Source organism: Pantherophis guttatus, chromosome 17 (assembly GCF_059756535.1).
Source record: "Pantherophis guttatus breed Tessera chromosome 17, ASM5975653v1, whole genome shotgun sequence".
Taxonomy (NCBI): Eukaryota; Metazoa; Chordata; class Lepidosauria; order Squamata; family Colubridae; genus Pantherophis; species Pantherophis guttatus.
Genome location: NC_142079.1, coordinates 15,186,402 through 15,198,417, shown reverse-complemented (window position 1 = coordinate 15,198,417; position 12,016 = coordinate 15,186,402). Strand labels below are relative to the sequence as shown.

General features: G+C 48.1%; 1 protein-coding gene across 1 annotated transcript in view; it reads right to left on the bottom strand.

The window, feature by feature from the left end:
- SCARF2 (scavenger receptor class F member 2) overlaps positions 1–12,016 on the bottom strand; it is a 70,328-nt gene that overhangs the window by 45,288 nt on the left and 13,024 nt on the right. Inside the window, exon 2 of the mRNA XM_034438444.3 lies at positions 5,224–5,282. Within this exon, the coding sequence (XP_034294335.2) occupies positions 5,224–5,282 (59 nt within the window). The remainder of the gene's footprint in view (positions 1–5,223; positions 5,283–12,016) is intronic.

Here is a 12,016-nt window from a genome sequence, read left to right as displayed (position 1 = left end):
TCCACATGTGGTCTTACTAAGGTTTTATAAAGCAGCATTACTATTTCACGTCAGTGGTGGGATTCAATTTTTTTTACTACTGGTTCTGTGGGCGTGGCTTGGTGGGTGTGGCATGGCTTGGTGGGTGTGGCTTAGTAGGCGTGGCAGGGGAAGGTTATGCAAAATCTCCATTCCCTCCCGATCAGCTGGGAGTTGGGAGGTACAGAATAGATGGGGGCGGGGCCAGTCAGAGGTGGTATTTGCCGGTTCTCCGAACTACTCAAAATTTCCACTACTGGTTCTCCAGAACTGGTCAGAACCTGCTGAAACCCACCTCTGCTTCATGTGATTTTGATTCTTTGTCTCTGTTTATACAAGCAAGGATTGCATTAGCTGTTTTGGCTGCTGCTACACACGGCTGGCTCATATTTAAGTGATCTCCTTTGAAAGGCAAAGTGGATTATAAATATACAAATATGAAAATGATGTCTCAATTTAAGACCTCAAGGTTTTTGCAGACACGCCACAGACAGCAGGAAAATGGTTTTGCTATTTCCTCTTTCCAGTCCGGCGCTCATGCCAGACTCCGCTGGCTTCTTCCCAGCCAAGTCGCAGCCCAACCTGGCTTCCCACTCCTGATCAGTCACACGGTCAGCCAGGGGCTGCCCTCTGCTGCCCTCAAAATGTAGTCACATTATCATGCCTGCTGGCCTTTGTCTCTCCAATGGCACCCCCAATTCTGTTGCTTCTCCAGCCCCGTTGGGCCCCAATGCTCTTCAGGACTGATTTTGGCTCTATGGGACTGGCCAATGCCTCCATCCAGCCCCTCAATGCTCGGCATGTCTCCCCTTCTGTGCCACGGGGCCCTGCCTGGTTTGCCAAATCCAGGGCCCCACAAGGAACCCCCCTGAAAATCCTCACCCAACCTGCTGTCTCCAGGGGGGCTGAGACACTCCACTTTAGCACATTGAGGAGAGTCTGATTTGGGAGGGCTGACAAATTACAGCCTTCAATGCTTCTTCCTGTCTCTAAGGCCCCTGATGTCAAATTCAGTGAGGCTGGCAAGGCCTCATTGTGGACCAGACCCTCTGGGAAAAGGGTGGGGAATTCACAGCCTGGGGGAGAACTGCACCAGGGGTGAAATGCTACCGATTTGCACTGGTTCGGGCAAACTGGTAGCGGCGGTGGGTGGTTTGGCGAACTGGTAGCGGCGGCTCGGAGGGCGAGGCTCCATCCACCCGCCCAGACGTCATTAATTCCAGGTTTTAACCAGGAAGTAAACTGTTTTTTACCCTCTGCGCATGCGCAGAAGGCTTTGCGCATGTGCAGAGGGTCCAAAATCCCATGTGACAAGCATGCGCTTTCGAACCAGTAGGGGAGGTAAGTAGATTTCACCCCTGGACTGCACCTTCCTCCAAAGTGAGGAGGCGAGCTCTTCCATGTTAGATAGAAATGCAATGTCCTGCTCATCTTTTAAAAAATGGATTAGATCAGGGGTGTCAAACTGGTTTTTTTTTTGAAGGCCGGATCAGCGGGGCCCTGTGGGCCCTGTTTTAGCCCAGCAAAGTGCTGCAGGAGGCCATCCAGGCTGAAAACGGGCCGTATGGGGCCTGCGCAGGGCCCTCTACGTCCTGTTTTGGCTAGGGTTGCCAGGTGTCCACTATTTGAGTGGACAGTCCACTTTTTTCACATTATGTTCACTATTTTTTTTCACAAAATAGTGGACTTTTTTTTATTCAAAAGCTTTATGATGAAATTAAAATGTAATTTAAAATTTTACATATTATTATAATATATTTGATGTTTTGAATTTTAAATAAAGTTTTGAAGTGATTATTTTAATACGTGTTAAAATGTTTGTAAGAAAATATATAATTTAATTGTAAAAATTTTTTTTTATGTTTTTACTACTTAACACCCCCCCCCCCGCCCCTGCTTGTCCGCTATTTTTTGGAAGCAGGCCTGGCAACCCTAGTTTTGGCTTCCAGAGGCACCGCGGGCTGGTCCTTTGCTATTTCCAGGCTGGCCCCGGGGGCCAAATTCATGCACCGTGAGCCTTGAGTTTGACACCCCCCGATTAGATGATTGAACTGGTGTAATTAAAAAAAAAGCTGGAAAATCCTGGAAACATGGCTTGGATCCTATGGAGAGAGGTGCACAAATGGCGCCACCTCCAGCCTCCCAAACATTCACCTCTTGGCTTGGCTTCCTAGAACAGAGGCAGGAACCTCCAGCTGCTTCCAAGCTGGATATTCTCCCTCCGCCGCGCACACACGCACACACAATCCAGTGAATTTGCACACTGCGTTCTTCTGTGGCTTTGCTCTTGGCCATTTCCACCTCCCTCTCCCCCCCCCAACCTCCCAAAGCTCTGGAGATCAAGCGCATTGCAAAATATCGCTGGGCAGGAAAGGAAGAGGCCTCCCTCCGCCAGCTGGAACAGCAGCGCATTGACCAGGCGTCTAAAAATAACTTCTCCAAGTTTTTCCCATCGGTGCCTTGGGACTCCAAGTCCCGAGAACGCCCAGCCTGCTTCGGCTTTCGGCCCCTCCTCTGCCTGCAAAACGACTGGAAGCGGAACTTCTGGAGGCCAAGTTCCAGCCGGGCTGGCCGCAGACAATAGCACACAGAAGAGAGGCAGCCGCGGGCTCCCTTCCTTGGCTCTCAACCTGGAGTTCTAGGATCAGGGAGCCTGGCTGGCAAGGAGGCCACAGCCAGGCTCTGGGGCTTAGCTGTCCGTCCAAATTCTGCAGCAAGAAAAGCCTGCAAAAATTAAGTTTTGTTTTTTTGGCAGGACTAATCTGATACCTATAAATCAGTCTTTTTCAAGCTTGGCCACTTTAAGAGGCGTGGACTTCAACTCCCAGAACTCCCCAGCCAGCTGGGGAATTCTGGGAGTTGCAGTCCACGCCTCTTAAAGTGGCCAAGCTTGAAAAAGACTGCGGTAAGCGATTAGGTGGCTCAGTGGCTAAGACACTGAGCTTGTCGATCAGAAAGATCAGCACTCGGCCTCCTGCACACCCCTGGGAGCAAAAACGGGCTGCAGGGGGGAACGTGCTGACGCCCCCCGCAGTCCATTGTGGGCCTAGGAAGTCTCCTTGAAGCCTCCTTCACCCTGTTTTGGGCAGAGGAGGCCTCCCTGCACTTACCTGGGAGCCAAAATGGGGTGCATGGGGACTCCTGGAAGGGCCGGGCGGAAAGGGGCAGAGCCAGCCAGAAATTTAACTACCGATTCGCCCAAACTGGCTAAATCCCACCACTGGCTATGCACCCTCAGGATGCCCTCCGGGTTCTCACTGGCCCACAATGGTTAGGGATCCTCGTCTACTGGACCGAGGTGAGTTACGACCACAGACGTGCATCTCATCTTATGCTCAGGACCAGGGTGCAATTCTGCATCCAGTCTGACCGCAGTGAAAAACAGGAGAATGTTCAGAGGAGAGCAACCAAAGTGGGAAAGGGCCCGGAAGGAGAGCAGGAGGAATATCTGAAGCCCTTCTTCATTCTGCCCCACAGAACCATAAGATTGCAGGGAGACGAGGGGCTTCTCTTCGGGTAGCAGAAGGATTGTTCAGACTCCTTCCAAGACAAGAAAAAAAGGAGGCCACCCTGAAATTTCAAGGAAGTGAATGTTTTCTTGGGCATCTGGAAGAATTTCCCAGCTTCAAGTTTTGTTCAACAGAGGAACGAACTACATTCTGAGGTGACTCCTGGAAGAGTTTAAACAGAAGCTGGACAATGAACTGTTGGGGATCAATTTACGTGCATTCTGCAGGAGTCTTGACTAGATGACCTCTGAGGTTCCTTTCAACTTTTCCATACTATTGTTCTAACCCTAAAAATGGCCAGATGTGACAGTTCACTTAAGCAGCTCAGTTAAAGTATGAGGAGCTCTGTTTGCAATGCTTACTAGTCTTTCTTGGGATTAACCTTGGTGAGTTTACTCTAGTGACTTGGCCTATTATGTCTAGTCCTGAAGACCTTACTTCGCTGAATATGAAAATGCCGGCCAGCAAACCAAGCTCAAAAGCACCAAGAAGGCCCCAATTTATGCAAAACCAACCAATAAATTAAGTTTATGCTTCGATATACCACGGGAATCTGGAAACTAGTTTGATTCAGTAACTAGTTAAAGCACACTGGACAAGCTGAACCAAAATGGTTAGCACGTAATTCAATATACTGGTATTTGACAATTTGTTGTATAAATTGGGCTAATTCAGTGCAATCGGATTAACTGTGCTGCGCCGTAAACCCACAGTGTGCTTCCTCTTTGAGACACAGACCTCAGCCCCAGGGGTCTATGACAATTTGCCGTGGCCAACTTGCCACGGCCAACTCACGGCAGGACAACTCGCTGCGGAACGAGAGTTACACAAACATCAAAGAAACGGTGGAATGGGAATCATTAGAGAAAGGATGCAAAAGGAGGGACAAACTGAAACGGGAATGACAAACATTAAAGTATTTTTTTAATTTATTTTAAATGTAAATTGAATTTTTGAGTTGGCCCATGGCGAGTTGGCCAAGGCAGGTTAGATGCAGCAAGTTGTCCCGTTATGCATCCTGGCCCAGGTTGATGAAGCTGTTAGTGAAGCAGAAATATTGGTGCTCCCCAGCGGTAGGCTTCAAAAGTTTTAGCAAGGGGTTCTCTGGCCAGTTGCTGGGTGGGCTTGGCCATGGTGGGCGTGGCCTAGTCAGCTTCCTGCACCATGCCCGGGGGAGCACGTTTTTGCCCTCCCCGTGCTCCAGAGGTTTTTCTCAAGTCTCCAGGAGGATGAAAACGGCCTACCCAAGCTCCGGAGGCCAGAAATGGGTCCGTTTCCCGAACTTCCGGTAGGCCCATTTTTCGCCCTCCCTGAGACTCCATGCGCACCCTGCACTTACCTGCAACCAAAACAGGCCACGTGGGGACTCCTGGGAGGAGCGAGGTGGGCGGGGCCAGCCAGGAGTGGGATTTGGGGGTTCTCCGAACTGCACAGAATTTTAGCTAGAGGTTCTCCCGAACTCTTGCGAACCTCCAGCAGCCCACCTCTGGTGCTCCCGCAGCAGAGACCCTCAGGGTCTCTTCTTCACAGTCAAACCACCCCCCAGCTCCAACCTTTGCCCATCAGCCCCCTATATACCCCCAAGGGCCACTGGGGAGCTAGAAGAGGAAGGGCTGCTTTCTCTTCCCCCAAACTCCATGGAGGCTCGTGCAGAGCTTCTGACCGGCCTTGAAAAGGAGAACAGGTGAGATCTTACCTATCGGGCATTCCTCCTCTTGCTGTCTCCATCCTGGGCAGCAAACAAATCCAGAGGACCTGCAAAGGAGACGGAACTCGGTTAGGAAAATTGCGAAGGACCTTCGCATCTCAGGCCAAGCAAAAGGACACCCGCAAAGCCTCCTGAGCACTTGGGAAAGGCCACGAGCCTCTTCCTCGCCTCCTTCAAGGCCTCCTCCTCTGCACCCATTTCCCATAGCACCAGCCTGCCTGGCCAGCCCAGCCCTTTCCTTGCTGACACTTCCCCCTCCCCAGGAATGGCAACATATCTATGAATAATGTAGGGATTATTTTTTTCATCTTAGATACAGATACAGATTAACAGAGTTGGAAGGGACCTTGTAGGTCATCTAGTCCAACCCCTTGCCAAGCAGGAGACCCTACACCATTTCTGACAGATGGCAGTGCAGTCTCTTCTTGAAAGCCTCCAGTGATGAAGCTCCCACAACCTCCGAAGGCAACTTCTGTTCCATCGGTTGATTGTTCTCACTGTCAGGAAATTCCTCCTTATTTCTAGATTGAATCAATCAATCAATCAACCAACCAACCAACAAATCAATCAATCAGAATAGAGCTGGAAGAGACCTTGTCGGTCATCTAGTCCAGCGGCCACCAACTGGTGGTCTGCGAGAAAATTTTGGTGGTCCGCAGAAAAATTATTTGCATCTTTTATATTGCACTAAATCAGGGGTCCTCAAACTACGGCCCTTGGGACGGATACGTGCAATGAACGCTTGTGTCGCTGCAGAGAGTCTCCCCCTTCGGGGTCTTTTTGTGTGGGTCAGAGGTGGACAGAAATTCCGACTTGGGGTCTGCTTCGGCCTCCTGGTGTGGGGCTTTGGGCGAAGGCTGGAGAGAAGTGCCGCTGGTGGCAAGGAGATGGAGAGCCTTGTTGCAGTGGGATTGCATCATGGCCTGGAACTAGCTGACCATTTTAGCCTGATGAGCCTCCAGGTGCCGGTACCTGGCCTTGCACTCCCGCAGGTCTTCCCTCTGCTTGGAAAGCCTATGCTCTTAGTCCTCAGTGAGGTGCTTCTACTGAGCCCCCTTCTCGATCAGATCCAATTTGAATTGAGCTGTTTTGCCCACTCTGTCTCATGGTGGCTGCTTGGCTCCAACAACTGCTTCCTGTTGGGGCTCTAAGGAGCCTGGGTGGGGAGGCAAGGAGTGGCAGGTAGGGGAGGGGTGAGTAGAGGCCAACGAGGCACCCCTCGATGTGAGTGACATCGAGTTGGCCACACCCACCTACGTCACATGACCACCTAGCCATGCCCACCCAGCCTGTCATGATCATGTCCAAATCAGGTCCAAAAGGTTTGTGACCCCTGATCTACTCCACCCCCCTCCATCCAAGCAGGAGACCCTACACCATTTCTGACAGATGGCCATCCAGTCTCTTCTTGAAAGCCTCCATTGATGAAGCTCCCACAACTTCTGAAGGCAACTTCTGTTCCATCGGTTGATTGTTCTCATTGTCAGAAAATTTCTCCTTATTTCTAGGTTGAATCTCTCCTTGATCAGTTTCCATCCATTATTCCATCCATTAGTCGCAAAAGTCACCAAATAGTAGATTTACACCCTAAAGAAGATTTGGAGCAATAGGATGCTGGGAATATTGAACTTTCTCACTGTCATGTTCAGATCACAGCTGAGCAGACAATTGCTACAAAGCCACACACAGATCCCACAACCTTGTGTTGCGATCTTCCTAGCAACCCCAAGAGCAACTTCATCTCTTCTTTAGGTCTCAGCCCTCTGAAGATGACAAACATACGAAAACGACGGCTTGTACCAAAGTAAGCAAAGTGGAGTTGTGAAAACAAAACCAAAACCAACAGCAACATGACCAAAACAAGGGGAAAACATCCAACCACAAATCCTTTCCATCATCAGTCCCCTGATGGCTGCATCCAAATTGTACAAAGTTAGCACCCACCCCTCTCCTAGAAGAATGAAATATTTTGAGAAATATTTAAAAAGGCAGAATATTATATTTCCCTGGATGAGAAATGGAGATGTCAGCACTTAAGAGATAAAGAGATAGCTAGCTCTATTCATAAGCAAATTCCCTGCAGCAAGGTCTGAACAAAGGTAGGGTTAGCCCTCAGCCACAATAGGAATTGCCCAAGAAGCCCCTTCTTTGTATCAGCCAAACTTCAACCAAGCTTAGACAAACTCCTAAAATATGTACATGGCCTCATGGGAGTCTGACAACAGCCAATAGAATACATGTTCTTGCACAGGAACAGGAAGCTCAAGTTCAAAGCCAAAAGAGAAGGTATAAATACCCCCTACTCTCAACTCCATGTGGGCAGCTGCCCAGGACCCATGTGGTTTGCTTCATCGTGAAACCATCTTTCCAATCAGCCTCCATGTTTTGGAAGAAATATTCATCTCAATGATGAATGATCAGCTGCAGCCATCAAAGGCTGCCAATCCCTAATTTGATAATACACATTTTAAACCATAGAATTCTAGGCTGGAAGTGACCTTGGAGGTCTTCTAAGGCAAGAGTTCTTTTTTTAAAAAAAAATTATTGATTTTCTATTAAATACATTTCTTAGTGCTTATATTGTCTGGGTAATTATTACTTAATCTTTATAAATTTACATTCTTAATCTCCACCTCTTTTTTCTAGCCACTGGTAAAATAGATTCCATGTTTGATAATAATCTGCATCTTCTTTGTTTAATTTTCAATGTCAATCTGTCCATTTCTGCACAATCTAATATCTTCTTGACCATCTCTTCATCTCGCGGTGTATCTTCATTTTTCCAGTACTGTGGGAATATAATCCTCGTTGTTGTTGAAACATGTAATATTAAATACATCCTTTTCTTATCAATTTTCTTACCAAGGCAAGGTTGTCCAATCTTTCCTTGAGTACCTCCAGCAATGGTGGGATTCAGCCGTTTCGGACCGATTTGTGTGAACCGGATGTTAATTTTACATCTGGTTCACTGAAACGGTAGTTGCAAGGACTGGCTGGCCCCGCCCACCCTGCCCCTCCCCTCCCAGGAGTCTCCACACGGCCCGTTTTGGATGCCAGCCAGGGCCAGCGCAGAGGCTCTGGGAGGGTGAAAAACGGGCCTCCTGAAAGTTCCGGAAGTCTGGAAACGGGCCTGTTTCCGGCCTCTGGAGGGCCTCTGGAGCCCTCAGGAGGCTGTTTTCGCCCTCCCAGAGGCTCAAGGAAAGCCTCCAGAGCCTGGGGAGGGCGAAAATGCTCTCCCCCCCACCGTGGTGCAGGAAGCTGAGTAGACCACACCCACCATGGCCACGCCCCACCCAGCAACCAGGCAGAGAATCGGTTGCTAAAATTTTTCAATCCCACCCCTGATACGCAAGCTAATGTGTATCATCTTCATCTTACAACCATTCAATGAGCAATTGCTTGAAGTTACAACAGCACTGAAAAAAGTGACTTATGATTGGTCTTATGACTGCTGTAGCATCCCCACAATCATGTGATCAGAGTTCGGGCACTTGGCAACCGGCATATTATTTATGATGGTTGAGGCATCCCCACATGACCAGCATCCGTGACCTTCCCAGCCGACTTCTGACGCACAAATTCAATGGAGGGAGCCAGGTTTGCTCAATGACTCGGTGACTCACTTCACTGCAGTGATTCATGTAACAACAAATGTTGAGACTTTGGGGAGAAAATGTTCAGAGAAGAGCAACTAAGATGATCAAAGGCCTGGAGACTAAAACATATGAAGAACGGCTGCAGGATTTGGGTTTGGCTAGAAGAATTAGGGGTGACATGATAGCAGTCTTCCAGTATTTGAGGGGCTGCCACAAAGAAGACAGGGTCTAATTATTCTCCAAAGCACTGGAGGGCAGGACAAGAAACAACGGTTGGAACCTAATCAAGGAGAGAAGCAACCTGGAATTAAGGAGAAACTTCCTAACAGCGAGGACAATTAACCAGGGGAACAGCTGGCCACCATAAATCATGGGGGCTCCATCACTGAAGATTTTTAAGAAGAGACCAGACAGTCACTTATCTGAAATGGTATAGGTTCTCCTGATTGAGCAGGGGGCTGGACTAGAAGACCTCCAAGGTCCCTTTCATGTTATTATATTCTATCTACACAAAACAGAGCATGACTCACTGACCACTTTCCTTAGCAGTGGAAATTCTGGCCCCAGTTGTGGTCATGAGTTGCTTATCAACGTAGACAGAGAAAGCAAAGTCCTATCTTCATAATCTCCAAAACACTGGAAATGATATTTGGGGTCTCCTGGTTCTAAATCAATTGACTCCTATTGGAACGGAAGAGCACTGGGAAACGCAGGTATATAGACGTACATCCGTTTAATTCCCAGATTGCTGGAAATTTCTAAATTCACTCAGAGACATTTCCGAGCTTACTTTGCCAATGGAGAAGGCAGAGGAAAGGCTTCGGGGGGCATCTTAATTGCGGCAGCAGCCAAAAAAGCTAATGCAATCCTTGGTTGCATAAACAGAGGCATAGAATCAAACGCACATGAAGAATTAGTATCACTTATAAAGCCTTAGTAAGGCTGCACCTTGAACACTGCATCCAGTTTTAGTCACCAACCTACAAAAAATGTTGAGACTTTGGAAAAAGTGCAGAGAAGAGCAACTAGGATAATTAAAAGCCTGGAGACTAAAACACATGAAAAACGGCTGCAGGATTTGGGTTTGACTAATCTAGAGAAAAGAAGGACTGGGGGGGAACATGATAGCAATATTCCAGTATTTGAGGGGCTGCCCCAAAGAAGAGGGGCTCAAATTATTCTCCAAAGCACCAGAAAGCAAGACAAGAAACAATGGATGGAAACTGATCAAAGAGAGAAGCAACCTGGAATTAAGGAGAAACTTCCTAACAGTGAGGACAATTAACCAGTGGAACAGAAGTCATGGATGCTCCATCACTGGAGGTTTTTAAGAAGAGACTGGACAGTCACTTGTTTGAAATGGTATAGGGCAGTGATGGCTAACCTTTTCTGGACCGAGGGCCCAAAGGCGCCCACACCCCCAAAATGCAATGTGCATGTGGTCCCGTGCATGTGTCCCTCTGCATGCCCATGCCCCCATGCACATGTTCCCCAGCACCCGCCCCGCCCCCCCACGCATGCACGCGTGGTCTCCTTGCGCATGCCCCGCATCTCGTGCATGCGCAGCAGAGACCTGAAGACCAGCTGGCCAGCGGGAGGCGTGCGCACATGCACAGCAGTGCTGAACTGGGGTGAAGGCTCACGTGTCCACAGAGAGGGCGCTGTGTGCCACCTCTGGCACGCATGCCATAGGTTCGCCATCCCAGGTATAGGGTTTCTTGCTTGAGCAGAGGGCTGGACTAGAAGACCTCCAAGGTCCCTTCCAGCTCTATCTATTCTATTCTATTCTATTCTATTCTATTCTATTCTATTCTATTCTATTCTATTCTATTCTATTCTATTCTATTCTATTCTATTCTATTCTATTCTTCTTCCATTCCATTCCACACCACTCCACTCTACACACTCTACTCTATACACTCTACTCTACTCTCTACTCTACACTCTACTCTCTACACTCTACTCTATACACTACTCTACTCTACTCTACTCTATTCTATTCTCTGTTCCCCTAATCTTGCAGCTTCCTGGCTGTCCAGCACTTCTCTCTCTGAATAAGGCATTCCAATGGATTTCTGTTCTTCTGGGATGAATGGGAATGTGAGAGACCAGGGAGGCTGCAGAGCACAGAGGGACGATGCAGGAGGAAAAAAAAAGAGACTCACACCGTCTTTTGCCACTTAAGTGGATGCAGGAAAACCACACTCTGCCCAAACGAATTTCCCTTGGAAAGAGATTCTAAAAGTAAATTGTCTTTGCTATCAGACTAAATAGTAAAAAACTGATAGGGGAAAAATGCAGGCTGATTCTTTTTCCAGGGTCTTGCAAATAAATGTCAAACGTTGACTTGCAAAAGCAGTTGCTTCTAAAAACAGCTGACAGCCCAAAACTATTCTCCCTCACTCGGCTTTGCACAGACAGGAGGACAGGCAGAGATTATTAATAATGCTGGAGTATTGACAGTTTCCCAACAGCAAGCGGAGAAATCCATCTGTCCGGAGTTTCAGGATGCGACTGAAAGAATGAACTTAATCTGCAGCTGTTGAGGCTGATTTTGGAGCTTCTATTTATCTACGGAATTCATACAAAAAAAAAACAACAACCCTTTCTTTGAAGTCATCTCTTGCTGACCTCAGGGACTCAGCCATGGAGGATCTAATACCACTCTATAAAGCCTTAGTAAGACCACACTTAGAATACTGCATCCAGTTTTGGTCACCATACTATAAAAAAGATGTTGAGACTCTAGAAAGAGTGCAGAGAAGAGCAACCAGGATGATTAGGGGCCTGGAGGCTAAAACATACTATGAACAGTTGCAGGAACTGGGCATGGCTGGGCTAGTGAAGAGAAGGACCAGGGGAGACAGGATAGCAGTGGTCCAATATTTGAGGGGCTGCCACACAGAAGAGGGGGTCAAATTATTCTCTAAAGCACCTGAAGGCAGGACAAGAAACAACGGTTGGAAACTGATCAAAGAGAGAAACAACCTGGAACTAAGAAGAAACTTCCCAACAGTGAGGACAATTAACCAGTGGAACAGCTTGCCACCAGAAATTGTGGGCACTCCATCACTGGAGGTTTTTAAGAAGAGACTGGACAGTTAACTTGTCTGAGATTGTACAGGTTCTCCTGCTTGAGCAGGAGGCTGGACTAGAAGACCTCCAAGGTCCCTTCCTATACTCTA